We start from the raw sequence: 23970 nt of genomic DNA, 5'->3' as shown, positions 1-23970 counted from the left end.
AAATATGATGCTTGCTCTCAGAAATGACATGTAGCATTGGATCACTTCAAATATGTTGAAATGCCTGCTGCACTTTGATCCCTTTATTTGTCAAAATGAATTTAAGAACCAACTTTGCTCCAGGAATTTGACATTTTTGTTGTAAGTATGTTTATTGGTGATCCGTTGTTTAACGACAATGCAAGGGAATATGCATTACAGAATGGAATTTTATGTAAAGGAGAGAAGATTTCCTTACTTTCAGATGCGGAGAAAACGGCGAGGCGAAGTGCCCATATATCAAAAAATCCAAACCACACGGCTGACAGACGTGCCGTGCCCACCAACATCAACCACCATGCCAGTGCCTCCATCTTCACTGCCTGCTTCCCGTACCTTTCTTCTCAATGCATTTATGCGAGGTCTGAGATCTTGAGGAACGCAGGCTTTAAAAATAAAATTAACATGTGTTTTATCATATTTAATATATATATATATTTTTTTTTTTTTTTTTCTTGTTTTGAGAATAGAATTTATTTTTTATTTTTTTTTAAGAATAGAATTTATTTATTTTTATTTTTTCTTTCATTTTGAGAATTAGGGGAGAGATGTCTAATGTTGTGCAAGGTCAGTGATTGATATAGTACTGGTCTCACTAAACCACCAGAAATTGAAACTTTTGTAACCAATATTTAAACAAAGATAAATAATATTAAGTATAAATAAGTATTAATTTATGTCCAAAATTTCTCAATACATTGACTTGGCCCACAACTGTCCATAACTAATATCTTAATACTTAAGAGTGCAAACCATATTGACCCAACTAGAAAACAGATAAAACCATGAATGCTTTCAAAATGGTTTATCCCAGAAGTACAAAATAGCAGTCACTTCAACCCCCACTCATCAAAACTGAAACTTTGTATCCCAAATAAATATCCATACCTGCACATAATAAAAGTGAATGTATGTAAGCCATAACTGTTGTGTTGTTCAACAACTAAACCCCCTATGTTCAATAAATGACACCCAACCCAATAACATTTAAACCCACTTTGTTCAATAAATGGCACCCAACCCAATAACTGCAATAAATGACACCCAACTCATTCAATTTCTCATTAAAACAAATCAAAGCACATAGATCAACAAATAACAAATTCCCAACCATTAGATCACATCAAATTAAATCCAAACCACACATTCAAAATGAAGTCATTGCAATCCATATCCACCAATTAAATTCAAATGCCAAAAACTATAAAAAGAAGTTCAACCATTGTTGAAGTCGCATGTTATGCTGTCAAACTATTTAACAACCTTGAAGACAAAACATCACAAAACAGTTGTCAGTATATCCAGGTTAGTTATATCAATTACAACACATTTTTCTTACAGTTCTATTTTCATTTATCAGAGTTCTTGCAATTTCAGTTCTTACAGATTCAGTTTCACTTACAGTTTCAGTTTCATGAAAATCAACACACAACCTACAGTTCTATTTCACAATTCACCTATTTCTATGTTCAGACTTATAGACGTATTGATGTGCCCGGCAAGATTTTAGTTGCTTGGTGTGCCCTGGCTATGAACCATCTCGATTAATAGGAAGTCCCGAGTATCTCAAGGGTTCAGGTTCTCATATGCTTGTTTGTAGGCGTTCTTCAAGTGTTGCCAGGAAGATATTCCAAGCTGTCTCCTGATATAGTCTTTCAAACTAGGAGAACTATGGGGTCATAACGAACATCAAGGTCAGTCATGTACCTCGTTAATCCAACAAGAATATATCGGCGAGCCTAAGATGGTGGAAAGGAAGGGATCAGAGTGCCTTAGCGAGCCGAGCTGTAATAACCAGAGAATGAGGGGCAATGCCATATAAATCAAATCAAATTAAAACAACAATGAAATCAAATAAGGCATGTCCCGAATCGTTGCAGGTCATCCGATGACCGAAAGCGTCCCATCAAAAGAAATAAATCAAGATCAAACCAAACCAAACCAAGAACAATTCCTCAACAATCAAGAATAAATCAAGATCAACATACAAGGACATACAGGATGAAGATAAATGTTTTCTATAGGTTCAATTTCCCCATTCATCTAATGAGAAAAATAGCAATACTTGAACCAATAGAGTGCAACAATGACACCTTGAAAATAAATGCAAAATGAAATTTTAAATACTAGAACATGGAAATTACAGTGAGATATACATATTTGATGGGTTTTTAGAAAACTTGCATTTAAGAGAGAATGAATACATCAATGAAATTAGTAATTTAAATCAATTTACACTTTTACAAGAGAGAAGACCAATATATGTGGTCTAATAGCGGGATATTGTCATATGCTAATAATTTGGAATGCAAATCCAAATTCTCAATTCATGCTTGATTCATATGCATGAGTGACATATTGTATCTTTTACATGATGAAACTCAATAAAACAATGGCAAATACATTTAAGAATGTATGAGAAGCGCAACAAAACAAATTCCAATTTTGTGCAAACCATAGGTAGCCTTGGAAAATCCTTCCAATACTTGTAGAAAATGTCTACACAAATATAGACATCATGCAAAAAATATGTAGGAACATGATGATCAACTCAATTGAAATTTGTTTAACCATAATTTCACAAGGCAATTTCTTTCTGAGAATCATTTTTAACAAAAGCTTAATGAAATTTTATAATAAGAAACAAAAAATATGGCCCAATTGGAAGATAAGCATAGATTTATTGTCCTTGTGTTGGCTGTAATATAGATCAGAAGCTTCAGATGAGTTGCTTAATTAGTGGTCAAGTATTGCAATACAACTTTCGGTGTTGAAACCGAAAACCTTGTATGAGGCCAGCAATAAACATCATCAAGACTAATGGTAGCATAAACAAGACCTGCAAAATAAATTGAAGAAAAAGTTGAAAGGAGAAAAGGAAAAGGGGGTTTAGATCATTCTTGAAATATGATCAGAAAGTAAACAAAACAATGTAAAAGGAAGAAAATAACATAAACAAATGAACAAGAAGCAGTGGAAGGGCCTTATTGGAAGGTTGTTGTACACAAGGGGAAACCTATTAGAATGAAGGACCACAAAGAAGGCACAACCAGCCTCAAACTATTGCAAATATGGCAAACTGCACCCTCATTCTGATTTGATATATGAGGTCAATAATTACTCAAAACTTTACAAATTGATAATATGCTTTCCTGGTTTAAGAAAAAGGCATGGCCTCTCTTAAATATGTAGACAATATGCAAATAAGAGTTGTAGTTGAAATGAATGTTTACATGACTAGAAACTTCAACTGTAAGTGACATGAGGAAAAAATTTGTTATGGTGGCAAAGTTGTGATCAAGAGTGCTTCAGGGGGTTTCAAGTTGGAGCCCTGGTCAAATTAAATACCATGCTTGGTTTGGCCAATGATAACTCCTTGATAGCCAGAGATCCATTTCTAGAGAAGTGCATCCTTACAGAAAACAACAAAACAACAAAACAACATTTTAAATAGTCAAACCGAACAAAAGCTTTGTTGGGAAATGCATAACAAAACCAATCAATACAGTCATTGTATTTTAAGTGTAAAGACAAGTTATCAGAATAACAATCACTGATAATTTTGAAGACATACAACAAAATGATTCTGTATATTTGATTTTTCAAGGATACTAACATACATGTTGATAATTTCCTGTAATAAAGCAGAAGTATTTTTGCCTTGTATGAAAGCATAATTTACAAATATTCTAATGTCTAAATGCATGCAATAATTTTACAGGTTGTTGCATCTATGGCAAAAGGTAGTTATGTTGCTCGTACAAGGAGAAGTGGCAGGAGAGTGACAAGGGGTGCGCAACTGCGATGCACATCGTCTGATGAGGACAGGACAACTGATGTCAATGTCAACAATGCCCCAAGGAACATTGTTGAGGATGACCATGCGACTGAAGCTGATGTTAACACACCATCAGCCACAAAACCACCGTCAACAACAGTCCAAGGGGCAAGTTCAACTAAAAAGATCAATGCTATAAGAGGATGGACAAAAGAAGAAATGTTAGTTGCAATTGACGACATAGAGTTTAATGGATACTCAATTCAGGCATCTGCAAAAAAACATGGTATTCCTCCCTCATCAATACATTATTGGATAAATGGACTGACTCATACAAAACGTAGAGGGCCTCTTACAGTTATGACTGAGGAGGAGGAGGCCGAGGTGGTTGAGTGGTGTAAAGAGATGGCCCAATTGGGACATGGGCTAGAGTTGATACAACTCAAATCCACAGTTGCTCAAATCTGTCAAGGGAGGCCAAACCCATTCAAAGATGGGTTTCCTGGTAAATCATGGTGGTTTGGGTTTAAAAAAAGGCATCCAAAACTTGTATTGCGTACTGCTGAGGGCCTTGACAGAGACAAAGCATTAAATTTGCGCCCTGCAGTTGTGCAAAAGTTCTATGACACACTTTCTAGTGCTTACGATAAACATTCTTATGGAGCAGACCATATATGGAACTGTGATGAAACAGGTTTACAGGCAGGGAGGAATTGTGGCATGCGGGTAATTGCCAAGAGAGGGAGCTGAAATGTGCCAAAGATTTTGCCTAAGAGTAGGGAGTGGATAACTATTTTATGTTGTGTCAATGCCATTGGTACTTCAATACCAGGATTTTATCTATTCAAAGGTAAAAATCAACTGAAAAACCATATACAGAACTGTGAACCAGGTGCATGCATGGCGACACATCCCCATGCATGGATGACTAAAGAACTGTCTTTAAGTTGGCTTTTCACTTTGCTGCATCTGTACCAGGTGGCGTCTCGCCTAATAACAGACACCTATTGAGATTAGATGGCCATGGGAGCCACATGGCTGTACAAACAATTGAGGAAGCAAATAATTTAGGCATCGACCTATTGACATTGCCTGCTCATACCACTCACAGACTGCAACCCCTTGATATTAGTGTGTTTGGCCCTTTCAAGAACTATTTCAGGTTAGAGTGCGCTACATGGATGGTAAAGAATCCAGGGGTTGAGGTGAAAAGGTTCGAGCTAGCAGAGCTTGCAAGTAAAGCTTTTAAAAGGGCTTTGACACCATCAAATATCAAGGCTCGCTTTAGGAGGACAGGAATCTGGCCATTGAACTATGATGCTCTTATGTATGATACTGGTTGTGGCCAAGTGTTTCATGTGGATGGTCAGGAAGAAGGGAATGCCCAAACAGTTGTTGAAGTGCAAGAAGTAGATGACCAAGATGATGTTGTTGCAGCTGGTAATATGATTTCCCTCTCTCAAGGACACTTATATGATGAAGATGATGAAATTGTATGTGAAACACAGTATAACCATGAACAAATTTGCAGTAACATGGAGATCGTTCCACCACCTCAAGAACATGAAACTCCTGTTGCTGATATTATTAATGACATTGTTGAACATGCAGTTGACAATGACCAATTGACATTGCCAAGCCAAGTAACCCCACCTTCATGGCTGGCAGAAGCAATGATTAATATGAATGCACATAGTGTCTCAACAACCAATGAACAAAGCATGAACATGCCCTCACAACCAGCAGAATTGAACAGTGAAATTGTTCATTTTTTTGTGGACAATAGATCAATGGAAGAAGATGAAGCACATAATGAGGCATCAAATGAAAATAATGATATAGTTCAATCAGTTCCATCAGATACTGAAAGGGAAGTACCAAGCAATGACATGCAGGTGGGAGGGGTGGAGAAGATACTTGGTCGATTCCTTAAGCTACCAGTAGAGAGAGTATTAATGAAAAAAAAGCAAGGTGCACCGGGTAGTCTTCGTTTGGGCCGAAGCTCACAGTTACTCACCTAAGAGGACTATATAAACCTGTTAGTTGAGTTTGAAAAAAATAAATTTGAAATGCAAGAATTAAAACAGAAAAAGAAGGATCTAGTGAAGGAGAAGAAGGTAGCAAGGATTGTTGCAGCACAACGTCGAGCAGATGAAAGGATTGAAAGAGATAAAGCAAGGCAAGTTAAGGACCAACAAAAACAAATGGCAAGACAGGAAAAGGAATCAAGAAAGGCACAACAAATGCTTGAAAAGGCACAAGGGATGATCAATGTGGTTGACAATGATATAAGCATAGCTGCTGAAAATAGGATTATTTCAAACTCATTGGACTCCATTGCAGATAATACACCATTATTCCAAGATCTCATAAACATTTAAGTGCCTCATTATCAAACTGAGGGTTTACCCACTTGCTTTATTCCTACCAGAGTTGGCGTCAACTCTATGTATGCTCATTACACACCTCCACTTAATGCAGGGGTCAGTAGTGCAAATGTGAGGTATGGATACTCAATACCTCCATGGTTGGAAGCTGCAAATTGGACTCAATCATATGGAAGCAAACAACCATTTCCTAATCAACCCTTGATAGGTAAGCCAAACTACCTGGCTGAAGAAGGTAACTCGGGGAGTTTTGGGACTCAAGATTCTCAGGGCCATAAAGAATAGGGGTGTCATATGTTTTTTATTGTAACCACATTATGATGTGGATTTTGGATGGATTATATCTTTTTCTTGTCACAGAAACATTTTGGCTTACAACCTAGGTTGTTTTATTGCTTTGAAATGCTAACAACATTATGGTTCTATGCATTCACTACATTGAAAAGCCAACAACAGCTTGGTTGGTTGTAAAGCAATTTTGTTTGCGAGCTAAGCACAAAAGGTTATAAAAAATTGATTAATAACACTAAAAGACTATTTCTTACAGTGAAAGAAATATAGTTTGTCCTGGTTAAAAATCTAAACAAGGATCAAGTCCTGACCTGCCTATCTATTGCAGTGGAAGAAATATACTTTGGGCTAGTTAAAAAACCAAACAAGGATCAAGTCCTAACCTACCTTTCGTTATTGGACTGCTCTCCTATTGAGATACATGGCTTCTTGATCAGGCTTGTACCATGTTCTGGTGTGGATTGACAGTCAAACACCTCCCCTCACTCAATATTCATAGTTAAGATTTAGCTATAACAAACTCATAGCATGCAACCATGGTTTCCATAACATGAATAGATTTAAAATTCCAAGATCAAGCAAGTAATATTCATCTAGTGATGTGCGATAGTACTTAATCACAAATGTTAATAAAAAATTGACTAATAACACTGAAAGACTATTTATTACAGTTGAAGAAATATAATTTGTCTTGGTTAAGAATCTAAACAAGGATCAAATCCTGACCTGCCTATCTATTGCAGTGGAAGAAATATAATTTGGGCTGGTTAAAAAACCAAACAAGGATCAAGTCCTAACCTGCCTTCCGTTATTGGACTACTCTCCTATTGAGATACATGGCTTCTTGATCAGGCATGTGCCATGTTCAGGTGTGGATTGACAGTCAAACACTTCCCCTCACTCAATATTCATAGTTAAGATTTAGCTATAACAAACTCATAGCATGCAACCATGGTTTCCATAGCATGAATAGATTTAAAATTCCAAGATCAAGCAAGTAATATTCATCTAGTGATGTGCAATAGTACTTAATCACAAATGTTAATAAAAAATTGATTAATAACATTGAAAGACTATTTATTATAGTGGAAGAAATATAATTTGTCCTGGTTAAGAATCTAAACAATGATCAAGTCTTGACCTGCCTATCTATTGCAGTGGAAGAAATATAATTTGGGCTGGTTAAAAAACCAAACAAGGATCAAGCACTAACCTGCCTTTCGTTATTGGACTGCTCTCCTATTGAGATACATGGCTTCTTGATCAGGGCTATGCCATGTTCAGGTGTGGATTGACAATCAAACACCTCCCCTCACTCAATATTCATAGTTAAGATTTAGCTATAAGAAACTCATAGCATACAACCATGGTTTCCATAACATGAATAAATTTAAAATTCCAAGATCAAGCAAGTAATATTCATCTAGTGATGTGCAATAGTACTTAATCACAAATGTTAATAAAAAATTGATTAATAACACTGAAAGACTATTTATTACAGTGTAAGAAATATAATTTGTCCTGGTTAAGAATCTAAACAAGGATCAAGTCCTAACCTGCCTATCTATTGCAGTGGAAGAAATATAATTTGCGCTGGTTAAAAAACCAAACAAGGATCAAGTCCTAACCTGCCTTTCATTATTGGACTGCTCTCCTATTGAGATACATGGCTTCTTGATCAGGCCTATGCCATGTTCAGGTGTGGATTGACAGTCAAACACCTCCCCTCACTCAATATTCATAGTTAAGATTTAGCTATAAGAAACTCATAGCATGCAACCATGGTTTCCATAACATGAATAGATTTAAAATTCCAAGATCAAGAAAGTAATATTCATCTAGTGATGTGCAATAGTACTTAATCACAAATGTTAATAAAAAATTGATTAATAACACTGAAAGACTATTTATTACAATGGAAGAAATATAATTTGTCTTGGTTAAGAATCTAAACAAGGATCAAGTCTTGACCTGCCTATCTATTGCAGTGGAAGAAATATAATTTGGGCTGGTTAAAAAACCAAACAAGGATCAAGTCCTAACCTGCCTTTCGTTATTGGACTGCTCTCCTATTGAGATACATGGCTTCTTGATCAGGCCTGTGCCATGTTCAGGTGTGGATTGATAGTCAAACACCTCCCCTCACTCAATATTCATAGTTAAGATTTAGCTATAAGAAACTCATAGCATGCAACCATGGTTTCCATAACATGAATAGATTTAAAATTCCAAGATCAAGCAAGTAATATTCATCTAGTGATGTGCAATAGTACTTAATCACAAATGTTAATAAAAAATTGATTAATAACACTGAAAGACTATTTATTACAGTGGAAGAAATATAATTTGTCCTGGTTAAGAATCTAAACAAGGATCAAGTCCTGACCTGCCTATCTATTGCAGTGGAAGAAATATAATTTGGGCTGGTTAAAAAACCAAACAAGGATCAAGTCCTAACCTGCCTTTCATTATTGGACTGCTCTCCTATTGAGATACATGGCTTCTTGATCAGGCCTGTGCCATGTTCAAGTGTGGATTGACAGTCAAACACCTTCCCTCACTTAATATTCATAGTCAAGATTTAGCTATAAGAAACTCATAGCATGCAACCATGGTTTCCATAACATGAATAGATTTAAAATTCCAAGATCAAGCAAGTAATATTCATCTAGTGATGTGCAATAGTACTTAATCACAAACGTTAATAAAAAATTGATTAATAACACTGAAAGACTATTTATTATAGTGGAAGAAATATAATTTGTCCTGGTTAAGAATCTAAACAAGGATCAAGTCCTAACCTGCCTTTCGTTATTGGACTGCTCTCCTATTGAGATACATGGCTTCTTGATCAGGCCTGTGCCATGTTCAGGTGTGGATTGACAATCAAACACCTCCCTTCACTCAATATTTATAGTTAAGATTTAGCTATAAGAAACTCAGCATGCAACCATGGTTTCCATAATATGAATAAATTTAAAATTCCAAGATCAAGCAAGTAATATTCATCTAGTGATGTGCAATAGTACCTAATCACAAATGTTTATAAAAAATTAATTAATAACACTGAAAGACCATTTATTACAGTGGAATAAATATAGTTTGTCCTGGTTAAAAATCTAAACGAGGATCAAGTCCTGACCTGCCTATCTATTGTAGTGGAATAAATATAATTTGGGCTGGTTAAAAAACCAAACAAGGATCAAGTCCTAACCTACCTTTCGTTATTGGACTGCTCTCCTATTGAGATACATGGCTTCTTGATCAGGCTTGTGCCATGTTCAGGTGTGGATTGACAGTCAAACACCTCCCCTCACTCAATATTCATAGTTAAGATTTAGCTATAAGAAACTCATAGCATGCAACCATGGTTTCCATAACATGAATAAATTTAAAATTCCAAGATCAAGCAAGTAATATTCATCTAGTGATGTGCAATAGTACACTCACAAAGGGCGTTGGCTTCACAGCGAGATAATATTGTCCACAGCCTATATTTTAAACATATATTTAAAAGGAAAAAGAAATTAAGGTTTTGATTTCTCAATTCAGACCTGCAATGAATTTTTGACCCGAATCTGATCGGGCTCACACTTACAAACTTGACAAAGATCCAAAATCTCGCATTGTAAATACATTATCGAAACTTAAAGCCAACAAAATAAGATCCAGGGCTGACAGGAAAACAGAATGCAAGCAATAAGAGTTATTTTGAACGGTATCTACCAAAAAATCCCTTGCAAAAAACTATTTAGAACAACTTTCCCATTTCATAAATACTATGTTTCTTATTATGTAGCTGTTAGGTCCCTATAATACTAGTGATGCCCCATTACTATTGTAGTTGTATCCCTTATTAATATTGTTGTGCCCCTATTGTCCCATATTGTTATTATTGTGCCCCATAGAATCCCTCTATTGTTATTTTTGTGCCTTTATATTATTATTGTTAGGTCGGCTTGGTTATATTGTGACCCCTTAGACTCCTATATATAGAAATGAGGTTTTGTCATTTGAATCATCCAAGAATTATTCATTTGTGTAATGTAAAGGAGGTTGCCCCCTCGAAGAGGCTGAATTCTAAGGCATTCAACTATCTTTTCTATCTTTTTGTGAGTTGGTTTCATAACATTTGGTATCAGAGCTTTGAATTCTAGGGTTTCGCTGCTCCAAACAGGTCATCGTGGCATTTTCGCTATAACTTTTTTTCTGCGATGTTTCAGACACTAAAAAAAACCCATTTGGGATGAAATCGTTATGAACCTCGGGTCCAAATTTCAGAGCTTTTCGCGCTATATTTGTGGAGATATGATCTGAGGAAGTTGGCCTTTTTGCAGACTCCCGAATTTCATTCCAAACAGGTGACCTGGGGAAAATCGTCATAACTTTTGTTTTGAGCATCAGATTGAAATTTCGTAAGAAGTTACAGAAAGAGGATGGACTGTAGTTTCCTGTATATATTTTTCAGATACTAAGGTCAAAACAGTGACACGTGGCACTTCATACAAGTTCGCTCTTCTGGAAAGGTTTATAATCAGGTCATCTTGGGAGATTGTGCATAACTCTGCCTTGGAGAATCTAAATTTGATCAGACTAGTGGCATTGGAAAGAGGACACAAAAGGCTACTGCAGATCGCAATTTCAGAACTGGATGATCCGAAATTACAGAGATACATCAGATTCAATATTGAGCTCCTACAAAGTGAAAAAAGGTGTGTAGTTTTTTTTTTTTAATTTTGCATAAGCTTGGTTTGAAAAATTAGTTTGAAGGAATTCAAAGGGCATAGTAAAGCATTATTATCGGTAATTGATGCCCCAAGGAAAGAAAATGCAAACACATAGTAAGCAAACTGAAATCTCTAGCATGACTCATGAAGAAGAGGAAGAAATCCAACATGATATATCAAAATTACGAGCCCAAGTGCAACAAATGTCACTCACACAAAAAGTAACAGAATCTAAGATGGATGGTTTAAAGAAAGATGTAGAAGCTAAGATGTATGGCGTGGAAGCTAAGATGGATGGTTTAAAGAATGGCATGGAAGCTAAGATGAATGGCATGGATGCTAAGATGGATGGCATGGATGATAATATGGAAGAATTGAAGATAAATTTGAATAAGTTGCTACAAGAAATGGTCACTAATGGTGAAAGGGTAGTAAAGGAAACTCATGATGAGAACAAAAGAAATGTTCATCATGATTTCATGGACTCTAATGTTGGATTGAAGACCCACCATATTCAAAAAATTGATATGAGGAAGTTTGATGGCAAGGATCCCGCAACATGGACACTACAGATGGAGCAATTTTTCGATCTCAATAATGTGCAAAACACACAAAAGGTACGTATTGCAACTTTATATTTGGAACCAAATCAGTTTGTATGGTATCAATGGCTTTGCTCTTGTAAACAAATTGTCACTTGGGCAATTTTTACGAAAGAAATGACAGCACATTATGAGGATACAAAAAGCAACATTTTTTTTAGCCAATTGATAGGTCTCAAACAAAAGGGTTCAATGATGGAGCACATTGAGGAGTTCCAAAAATTGAACATAAGGGTAAAAAATATTCCAAAGGAGCATAGGATTGATGTGTTCATAGGGACTTTAAAGGAGAATATCCAACATGATGTTCGCCTTTGGGAACTTGATTCATTGGAGAAGGCATTCAGGTTAGCAAGAAAAATGGAAAGCAAAATTAAGGCAACCAGGAAGCCTACCACTCACAACTATAAACATGGAAGTGTTGTTGCCCCTAGCCTTCCACAACCTATAAGGTTGACACCACAACAATTGGAAGAAAAAAGAGCAAAAGGGCTTTGTTACAGTTGTGATAGCAAATACACTAAAGGTCATAAGTGTGCTGAGAAGAAATTATTCTACATATATTGTGAAGAGGAAGAAGAAAATGAACAACAAAGGTTAAAAGAAGAGGATATACTCCAGGAACAAAGCCTAGATAAAGAATAAATGAATCTGACCATATCTTGTAATGCATTGGCTGGAATTACCACTCATCAAACCATCAAGATAGAAGGACATATCAAGAAGAAAAAGGTAATAGTTTTGATTGATTCAGGAAGTACCCACATTTTTATTCATTGTAAGATAGCAAAAGAATTGAATTGCTTCCTATATCCAACACCAGAGTGTCAAGTGATGGTTGCAAGTTGAGGAACGATAAATTGCTCTGGAAAGTGCCATAATATCAAGCTATCCATGGGAGAATATGTATTGAATAGCCCATTTCTTTCCATTCCAATGGGAGGTGCTGATGTTGTACTAGGAGTTCAATGGCTACAATCCTTGGGTACAATAGCTTTTAACTTTCAAGAAATTTTCATGAAATTTTATGCGGAAGGAAAGGAAGTTGAATTAAGGGGTATTGCAGGGAAACCGGGAAAGATAATCAACTATAACGGTATGACAATGCTTCTAAAAAAGCAACAACGAGGTGTAATTGCACAATTATGTTCGCTAGATGTTTCCACATCGAAATCATCTATTTCTCCAGATCTCCAAAAAGTCTTGGACAATCATTCCAAGGTATTTGAGACTCCCAAAGGTCTCCCACCTATTCGTGATCATGATCATGCTATTCATTTGATTCCAAGAAGTGTTCCTCCAAACATCAGGCCGTACAGATATCCCTATTCCCAAAAGAGTGAAATTGAATGTATGGTTGTAGAAATGCTAAAGGCTGGTATAATTCAACCTAGCCAAAGTTCTTTCTCTGCTCCAGTAGTATTAGTGCACAAGAAGGATGGATCATGGCGCATGTGTCCAAATTATAGGGAGCTCAACAAGCTCACTATTAAAGATAAGTTTCTCATTCCTGTCATTGACGAATTATTGGATGAATTACATGGATCAATTTACTTCAATAAGTTGGATCTTCGTTCAGAATATCATCAAATCAAAATGAAGACTAAAGACATTCCGAAACATCATTTAGAACTCATGAGGGTCAGTATGAATTTTTGGTCATGCATTTTGGCCTTACCAATGCACCTTCTACATTTCAAGGTTTGATGAATTCCATTTTCAAACCCTTCATTAGAAAATTTGTGTTAGTATTTTTCGATGACATACTAATCTACAGCAAGTCTTGGAAGGATCATGTTGAACATGTTGACAGGGTGCTACAACTATTGGAGGAGAAACAATTATATGCAGAAAGATCCAAATGTTTATTTGGAGTATAAGAGGTGGAATATCTGGGTCATATTGTATCTCATGAAGGAGTTAAGGTAGACCCTAACAAAATTGAAGCCATTAAGGAATGGAAAATCCCCACATTCATAAAGCATTTGTGAGGATTTCTCGGGTTGATAGGGTATTATCGCAAGTTTGTTAAGAATTATGGGAAAATAGCAGCACCTCTAACAACATTATTGAAGAAAGATGCATTTTCATTGACTACAGAAGCAACAAAGGCCTTTGAACATCTTAAAGAGGCAATGTGCCAAGCACCGGTCTTAGCTACACTAGACTTCACAAAAACCTTTATTGTGGAATGTGATGCTTCAGGAAATGGAATTGGTGTTGTTTTAATGCAAGATGAAAGACCCATTGCTTTCGAAAGTCGTCCAATCAAGGGAAAGTATTTACACAAAGCTATTTATGAGAAGGAAATGTTGGCAATACTACATGCACTTAAGAAATGGCGACCCTACCTAATGGGAAGGCACTTCAAGGTAAAAACGGATCATGATAGCCTTAGATACTTTTTAGAACAAAGATTATCCTCTGAAGAACAACAAAAATGGGTCACAAAGATGTTGGGTTATGACTTTGAAATCATTTACAAAAAAGCGAAGCAAAATGTTGTGGCAGATGCACTCTCAAGAAAGGATGAGGATGTGGAAGCATTATTGTGCGCCATTTCTATTATCCAACAAGATTGGGTAAATGAAGCAAGGGAGGAATGGAAGAATGACGAAGAAGTGTGAGCACTTATTCGAAAGTTAGAACAAGATTCCAGCACATCTGATACATTTAGCTGGAAAAATGATTCGTTATGGTACAAAGATCGCTTATACCTCTCTAAGAATTCCCAACTCAAACAAAAGATTCTTCTGGAATTGCACGCTTCTCTCTTAGGAGGGCACTCAGGATTTTTAAAAACTTACCACAGGGTTAAGAAGGAATTTTTTCGGGATGGCCTTAAATCAGATATTCAAAAGTTTATGGCGGAATGTTTAGTTTTCCAACAAAATAAAGCTGAAACAATTAAGACACTAGGTCTATTACAACCTTTATCCATTCCAAGCCAACGTTGGGAGGAGGTTTCAATGGATTTTATCACAGGTTTACCCAAGTCTGAGGGAAAGAGTGTCATCATGGTGGTAGTTGATAGACTTACCAAGTATGCACACTTTTGTGCATTATCACATCCATTTAAAGCCAGTACAGTTTCTACTGCATTTATGGAAACTATTCAAAAGCTACATGGAAATCCAAAGATTATTGCAAGTGACAAAGATCCCATTTTTACTGGAAATTTTTGGATAGAATTATTTTCTTGTCTTGGTACTCAGTTAGCTCATAGCTCATCTTATCATCCTTAATCTGATGGGCAAACTAAGATAGTAAACCAATGTTTGGAAGGATATCTTCGTTTCTTTGTATCTGATAAACAGATATAATGGGTCAAATGGTTGCCTCTGGCTGAATGGTGGTATAACACTTCCTTCCATACTGCAACAAAAATGACCCCATTTATGGCACTTTATGGATATCAACCACCATCCATCACATCATATTTAAGAGAAAATTCTAAGGTTAAAGCAGTGGAACATCACATCGAGTATCAACAACAAGTTCTCCAACTCTTAAAGGATAACCTCAAGTTGGCGCAAAATAGAATGAAACAACAAGTAGATCAACATCGCAGCGAAAGAAGTTTTGATGTAGGTGATTGGGTATTCCTACGGCTACAACCATATAAACAAATGTCCCTCAAGCAAGCTAAGAAGGATAATAAATTATCACCAAAGTATTATGGTCCGTACAAGGTGTTGCAAAATATTGGTACTATGGCATTTAAATTGGAGCTTCCTGTAGCTTCTCGAGTGCACCCAGTTTTCCATGTTTCATGTTTAAAGAGGGTTATAGGTGAAAAGCTCCCAGTTCAAACAATATTGCCAGAACTTGATGATGAAGGAAAAATTATATTGGAACCAGAAGCAGTCATAGAAACAAGAACTCGACAGCTATGAAATCGATCCATTTCGGAGTATCTCATCAAGTGGAAGAACTTATCCGCTAATAGATTCCACATGGGATGATGAGTATTTTATACAGAAGCATCCAGAACTACCAAAGCATTGAGGACAACACATTTTTGAAGGAGATGGGCATGTTAGGTCCCTATAATACTAGTGATGCCCCCATTACTATTATAGTTGTATCCCTTATTCATATCGTTGTGCCCCTATTGTCCCAATATTGTTATTACTGTGCCCCATAGAATCCCTCTATTGTTATTTTTGTGCCTTTATATTATTATTGTTAGGTCGACTTGGTTATATTGTGACCCCTTAGACTCCTATATATAGAAAGGAGGTTTTGTCATTTGAATCATCCAAGAATTATTCATTTGTGTAATGTAAAGGAGGTTGCCCCCTCGAAGAGGCTAAATTCCAAGGCGTTCAACTATCTTTTCTATCTTTTTGTGAGTTGGTTTCATAACAATAGTACAATAAATTAAACGACCATGGATGCATCGTAACCTTGGATGGATCCAAAGATTAAGCTGTTTCTATACTAGTTAGAATATGCTTGTAAAACAGATCTCAAAACAGAAAATTACCCCAACCCATTCCAAACAACAATGATAAGCAAACAAAAAAACGAACTTCTAAGAAAAAAAGTGAAAACCTCCATTATTAGAGTTTGGCAAGATTAAAATGACAAAAATTTACCTAGCTTAGCCAAAATTTTATGTTGCCCAGAAAAGCAAAATACCAAGAACTATCATGAGCCAAACCTGCAAAACCCTAAACCCTCAAAACCCCAAACCTGCAAAACCCTAAACCCTCAAAACCCCAAACCTGCAAAACCCTAAACCCTCAAAACCCCTAACCTGCAAAACCCTAAACCCTCAAAACCCCTAACCTGCAAAACCCTAAACCTACCTGAAACTCCAAGAGCAAAATTAACAAAAATTCCAATAGGAAGGTGAGGTGTTGAAAAACACAAAAGGTGAAGGTGAAGTGTTGAAAAACATAGTGTTTAATGGTTGGTAGGATAAAATCCTACCTGATAGAAGCCAGGTCGAAGCGTCTTCCATGTCCAGAGCTCGCCAGACCTGCAACAAGTTGGAAATTAGCCAATGCAGAAACCAAAAAACCAAAAAAACCAAACAAAAACCAAAAAAACCTGAAATTACCTGTAAATTTACCTTCGACCTCGAACTGGTTGAAATCCGTAGTGGCTCCTCCCCAAACAATAGGTCGCGCGAATGAAACAACCACCAAGGACACCCTAAACCTCTGGCGGTCCAGAATGAACAACAATTGCAGGCGGAATGAAACAACTCCAACAAAAACCTTGTTCGGTTAACGGACACATGCAAGCAAACAATGGCGGACAGCAGCGCAACAATGGCGGACGAGGCGCACAGGTAATGGAGCCATCCCGCGCCATCATTGGAAAAGGGCTTTGCCCAAACACCGGACCCAAACAAAAAAACAGGGAGCAGAGCACACATCGTGGCGAACAGGCGAAAACAACTAGGCGTCGGGTCGAAAAACACGTTTTCAAGCTTTGACACCCACCACAACACGTGGCATTCCACGTCGGGCAGGTGTCGTACATGCAATGGCGATGTCCACGTGGGTTTAGGTGAGGTGGAGGGGAGGGCACATAGGTAATGGCGTCCCTCCCCTAGTTAGGTTGATTTATGATTTTTTGGTAGATTTTTATCTAATTAAGATGGATCTAGACTGGTTTACTTTTCTTTATTTGGAGATTAGTTAAGTTGATCTATAATTTCTTGGTAAATCTCTAATTAAAATGGATTGAGGGTAGTTTAATTTCCTCTTTTAAATAAATTATATTTGACATGAATAACATTTTTACTCAATGCATTTATGCGAGGTATAAGATCTTGAGGACCTCAAACTTTAAAAAAAAATAACAACATAAATTCTGTTATCATATTTCATATAATAATTTAGTTATTTTTATTTTATTTTCTTTCTTTTCTTTGTTTGGGATTAGATAGCCTAAATCCATGATTTTTTGGTAGATCCTGAGTTAAGATGGATCTAGACTAGTTTAATTCCCCCTTTTAAATAGACTATATTCCACATGAATACCATGGGTTTTCATAAACCACCAAGTCAAGTCAAGTTTACCTTATTATTTTACTTAAAAGTTATTTTTATTTTAACATAGAGTTATTTTTAATTTTATTTTTGTTTTATTTTTACCGTGTAAAAATGTTTAACATAGAATTATTTTTATCTCAGAGTGCAAACTTTTGTGATTCCTAATGATTTTTCAAGAGAATTCTTCTCATAAATCAGATTCCAGTTTTTTTTGTTCGACGTGTTTTGAACCACAAAGTGTGGTTCATTATCAAGACTTAGATGAATGTTCTCATCCAACTCATTTAATATTGTAGAGATGCAAAACTACTAACATGCATCTCTACAGTATACATTAACTGAGTTGGATCATAAGTATTGATGATGAACCACAGTTTGTAGTTTGGAGGGTGTCAACCAAAAAACTAGAACGTGATTTACCGAAAGAATTCTCTTCAAAATTTTATTTTTATTTTACTTTGAGCGAGTAAAAAAATTACAAGACATTACATTATGTTGTATCTCTCAGATAATAATGGTCAGCCATTATGCCAGAGCATCTAAGATAAATGTTTTGGGGGTTTTGTTTTAATTTCAGAGACCAATGGATGAAATAGATATAGAACTGATGTGCCTAACTTCTTGAATAATATCAATATCTCACCAGAGGGTTGCTATAAATATTTACACAGTGAAATAGCTTTTAAGATGATGAGCAGAAACAGAAAAATAATATGGTTGCCACAGTTTTCAAATTGAAAGCTAAATAATCATAAGTATGAAAACCTTTAAACTATGTTTAAAAGTTTGAGAAAATAAAGATGAGCGTACAAAAGATGCTGATGGTTTATTGATTTTGAGGGCATTAATTAAACAAACAGTCCATTAATTCATTCTCTTTATATATTATCACTTCAGAAAGATTACAGGAATAGATTGAAATACAATTATTCCTGCCTAGTTATCTCTACAAGACACAAGTGTATGAAGAAAAAACATAATGAATGACACTGGAAAAACTTACAGGAAACACAAACTGTGTAAAACAGAATTCATAATCCTTTGCTTTGTATTAATGATCCGGAAAGATTAATTACATCAGATGTCTAGAAATGCTTCTTCAAGGGTGCAACCCTGAATAACTAGTGAAGAGAGTTATTTATACAACAGTAGGACGAAAAATACCCTGAACTGATTTTACAAAAGTAGATTATTTACACAATAACAAATGAAACTGTCTAATGATCTGGCACTACTTTGGTGCTCTGTTGTTTGATGACTATTACTGAAAAAGTTGAAAAGTGGTTGAAGCTGGCTAACTGTTCCCTCAAAAACTGAATGTTCTTTAATAATCCTTAATCAAGTAAATTTGTTAATTCTTCCCAGCATTTCTTATCTGGGATAGAAATCTTTGTTACCCTCCTGTAGATTTCATCCATCTCAGTGTATTTAGTAAAAGTGGGTTTTACCAAAAATATATGCTTGATTTCATCCAGGATGAAGAAAGAATCCCTGAGTGTTTTTACTATGAGAGCTAGTGTTGTTGATCCTTTGATATTGGCTACTGAAGCTGCATGGGTGCCCACCTCTGTTAACTTCTTGACATAATCCTCAATTGGCATCAATTTATCATTAATAACCATCATAGAAGGTAAACCTTTGCTGACCAAAGGTTCAATCTTGTTGAAAAATCTCTGAACTATGTTGTTAACATTGCTGCACTTTTCTTGTAGCTGAAGGATGAGATTTTTCTTAGTGATAATCTTCTTTACCTCTAATATTGTTGCAGTTCTGTCACTTATCCTTAACTCCTCAAGCTCATAGTCATCCTTGGAATTCAAAAATTTGATTATATCAGAGGCAGTCTCTGGCATATCCTCCAGCTGCCTAGTTATGGATTCCACTGCTTCCTGAGCTTTTTCCAAGAGATCTTTCTGATTGAATATTATCTTAATGGAGGGCCAAATCTCCTTGATTGCCTCTGTGATTTCTTCCCACAGAATTTCTTTTGCTAAACCCAACTTGTTTCCTATGAAGGAATCTGTGAGTTCTTTCTTCAACACTTCCACTTGGCCTTTGAGTCTGTTTGTTTCAGTTGTGTGTGAACTGTCTGATATAGACTTCATAAGCTGTAATTCTTTGAGTTCATCCTTTAGTTTATTGATTTCTCCTATCTGGATAGACAAGTTCTGAACAACTTCAGTAAGTTGTTCAGCTCCTTCTGTTGTACATGTTGTTGATGTAGTGGCTGAAGTAGAAACTCTGGTGATGGGAACTGCTGCAAGAGAGACTACATCCATTGAAGTTTGAATGTTCTTGATAGCTTCCTCCTTCTCCTTAACCAATTTCTCCATCTGCTCCTCCATTTGTTTTATTTGCAAATTCTGTTCTATGATGAGCTTCATCATATCTGACTTTTGAGTCTTTGTCTCCTCGATTTCTTTGGCCATTGGATCCTCAGATGCTAGTAGTTTCAACTGTTTCTTTAGTGCTACAACTTCAGTGTTCTTTTTCTTAATGAGCTCCTCTGCAACATTTATGTTTGAGGGATCATATCCCATCCTTAGCACTAGGTTTTCCAAAGATTGAATCTTGGTATCCTTTGCTAATGAGGATACCTTCTCCAACTTTAATTGTGATTAAATGTTGGCCAATGTAACCTGCATCTTTAACAAACTCATAGCAATGTTTGTTAAGGTTGAAGCAATCACCTGTCCAGTTTGTTTGTGCATCTCAATTTGATCAATTGGATGCACCTGGACATTGAACTCAAAATAAGTGTTTTTATGGTACTGTGTTGTAGTCCTGGGTTGAGGAACTTGGGCCTGTAAGAAAGCCATTTGCATATTCCCCTTGTTAGATTCGAAGAACGAAAGAAGCTTGGCTTGAGAGCTGGAAGAATTCTTCCAGAACTGGGTGTAAGTATTTAACTTCAATTCTTCATTCTTTCTTTTGATTTCACTAAAGACATGGAAGATGTCTTCCTCTTTATTCTTTGGAATGCCTCCAACAATTTGGACTATCTGCTATCCATGAGAAGTGGTAGACTAAGTTGAAGATTGTATAAACTGTTCACCAGACTGTGAATCAATATTCATAGAGACCCTTTGTTTCTTTTTCCTGTGAAATACCTTGAGGCCTTGGCTTGTTGCCTCTGTTGTTGGTGAAGATTATTCTTCCCTCCCTCTCTTGGCAGTCTTTTCCTGTGCAATGGGAGTTTGCATATTTGATGTAGAGACTGCCTGCTCCTCAGCCTCCTGGAGGGTATTATCTGTCCATTCCAACTGATTCTTGAACTGTTCTATCTCAGGCCTAGCTGTATGATGATATGGTGTGAACTTATTTTCCACCCTGAGTTTGGAGATGACTCCCAATGGGTCATATGACCAAGAGAAATTGAGAGAAAATTTCATTTCTTTTAACAACTTATCTGCTTCCTCCCCTGTTGTCCTAGTATTACAAATGAAGGGACCAACTTGAGCTTTGAGCTTAAATTGCGATTTCTTTTTGGAAGCTACAAAATGTACTTCATCTGCATTCAATCTTTGCCTCAAGTACTCCAGTGCAAAGATTCTAATAGGGAGGTACTTTGGCAGTTTGTAGGGTGGAATCTCATAGCCAAAAACCCTAATTTCTGTGTAGTTTTGGTAGCAATACCAATCTCCTATTGCAGCTTGATCTATGAACTGAAGTTCTTTGACAATCTCCTCACTGATCCTTGGTAATGGAGTGTTGCTCATAAGGCTGAGGGCTGGATGAATAAATAGTTCTATGAACTGCTTGTATGTGAATTCTTCTTTCTCCTTCATCCCCATTGAAGTCTAGAAAATCACTAACTGTTGTTGTCCTTCTTCATCAAGTTTCTGCAAAGGAAATGGGAATTTGTCTCCCTGAAAATATATAAAAAGATACACAAGTACTGAAGCATACTTGAATACTTCTTTAGTGTTAAATTTGACAAACTGCTCATGTATGGTCTTTGCTATGAAATGACTGAAATCATAAATAACAATAGGCTTAGAATCAAAAGAAAACATGGATAAGAAACCAAGGATGGCTTCATTGACAGACTGATCAGAGTGATAACCAAGAAAATAGGACAGGATAGTAGTAATATGCCTGGTTCTATCAAGAAACATAGATGAATCATAAGGGGATTTCTCTTTGGTAGAGGACTACCAATTGCTAAAAACAGTTCCAGGGTCTTGGATCTCTTGGTAAAGTCCAGTTTGTTATAAGCTTCTATCAGTTTTTCATGAGAAAAAAGATGAGTTGTGTTTTGGCAGGGGCCTACAACATTTTCTCAATTGGATTAGCATTAATGGAACAGAGGATTTCTCCGATAGGTGAGATAATGGTTCTCTGGCTAGGATCATAGGATTCATGGCATTTTCTCCTAAACTCTCGAGCTCTGTGTATTTGTGGAAAAATATAGTGGGGTAATTGGGATTCCCAGAGCCCAATTTCATCACTCTGGTCAATTAGCTGCTCTTCCCACCAGCAATAAATTTCAAATAAATCAAATTGAGAAGAAGTCTCAATGATTTTGCAATCCTTGTCAACTAATGGAGTATGGTGGAAATCAATCTGTGGGTGAATTAGAGGATTTGAAACCTCTGCGATTGTTTTTCCCTTGGGAGGCATTTTGTCAAACGAAACTGCAGACTGTAAATGACAAAATGATAAAAGGAGTTACCAGAGTGGAGACAGGTAACTGACAAGTGGACCTGGAAGATGTGCTTGCGAACAGGACAAGTGGCTGCTAGAATGTCAGATAGTGGCTGAGCTGTTGAGTAGGCGGGCTTGAAGAATAATCTTGGTCGCAAAAGTTAACTGTGTAACCTTTGAAATGTATGACACAATGTTTATAAAGAGAAAAATGGAGTGGGAGGGTGGCGCCGAATGTTTGAAAGTTCATTAATTATCCAACGGGTTAATTAACAGACATTTGGTTATAAATGCGCGGGAGCGGAAATGAATGGGCAACAGATAGGCGGCAGATGATTGGACGGGAGATATGAAGTGGAACGTGATATGGAGGTGACGTGGGGCGGCGGTAAACGGTTATGAAGGATACCGCGTTCGGGGGTAAGATGAGTGGTTTGTGGTTTTGGGATTTCTAGTCCCGAAAGACTAAAAGGTACTTTTTGTGGTTTATGTAGGCGGTATTAAACACTGCCCATTTCGGCCACCCCCCCCCCCCTAACCGATAAACTTCGGACGGTGAATGAGGGCCGAAAGGGAGTGTGGGCCATATGATTTCAGAGGAGTGTGCGGGATGAGAGGTGAGGTGGAGGGAGTTTAATGTGTGAGCGGGGAATGAACGGTGGGGTCGCAATATGATAGGCGGACGCGGCGGCTGTGGGTTCGGATGATTTAATGAATGGAGTGATAGCATATGAATGAAATAACATAAAGTAAAAACTTTGGTTATTCGAACTCCCATCATCAATATGTTTCCTAATGTTTTGATCTTTAGGAAATAAGCATTTCAACATCTCAAACTTTCACATTTCTACCTACCGTTCTATTCCTAACATTTTATTCATCCTTTCAGAGTGCATTTGAACTAGCAACCCAATATTTTATTTTTTATGAACAATCTATCTCTATACCTTATTTCCTCCATTGGCTCAGATTAAACTGTTGAGGCAATTTATTTTCTACCTATGAGAATTAATTTAAAACAAATCCAATTATGATGCAACTGTAGAATTGGATAAAATAACCTAGTGTGGCATCTAAACAAACTGCACACAACTTATTATTTTTCAAAATGAATTTAGAACAAAGTAGTGGCATTTAGATTTGCAACACTTTCAGAGTTGATTTCTTTTTCTTTTCTGTCTAACCTAACATTTAATTTGCCTTCATTTTTTAGGGCATCTACCCTAACATTTTATTTTGATATGGACATATTTATCAAAATATTTTTCTAACATTTTTTATTCAATATTCTTTTTGTCCACATCCTATCTTAACATTTTGTAAATATATTTTCATTTTTTGTCTAATTTATTCTAACTTATCAAAACCAAAAAATGCTACAACATTGGCTCCAACTGGGGACTTCTTTCTCCTGTAGAATGCAGAGAACCTGCAGATCCATGTGCCTTCTCCTTAGGCTATGGAGTCCTTTGCTATAAAAAAACTCAC

At 36.5% G+C, this 23970-nt stretch overlaps 1 protein-coding gene across 1 annotated transcript in view; it reads right to left on the bottom strand.

Moving 5' to 3' along the window:
* Positions 1-427, bottom strand: part of LOC149228113 (ergosterol biosynthetic protein 28-like) — a 204764-nt gene extending 204337 nt beyond the window's left edge. Inside the window, exon 1 of the mRNA XM_089375643.1 lies at positions 239-427. Coding sequence (XP_089231769.1) covers positions 239-353 — 115 coding nt within the window. The 5' untranslated portion in view covers positions 354-427. The remainder of the gene's footprint in view (positions 1-238) is intronic.
* Between the last annotated feature and the right edge of the window lie 23543 nt (positions 428-23970).

The sequence above is a fragment of the Pinus tabuliformis genome, chromosome J, assembly GCF_031772625.1.
Source record: "Pinus tabuliformis cultivar Carrire ecotype Pingquan chromosome J, CPIR1, whole genome shotgun sequence".
NCBI lineage: Eukaryota > Viridiplantae > Streptophyta > Pinopsida > Pinales > Pinaceae > Pinus > Pinus tabuliformis.
Note: the sequence above shows the minus strand (reverse complement) of the source record. Positions and strands in the feature narration are given on the sequence as shown.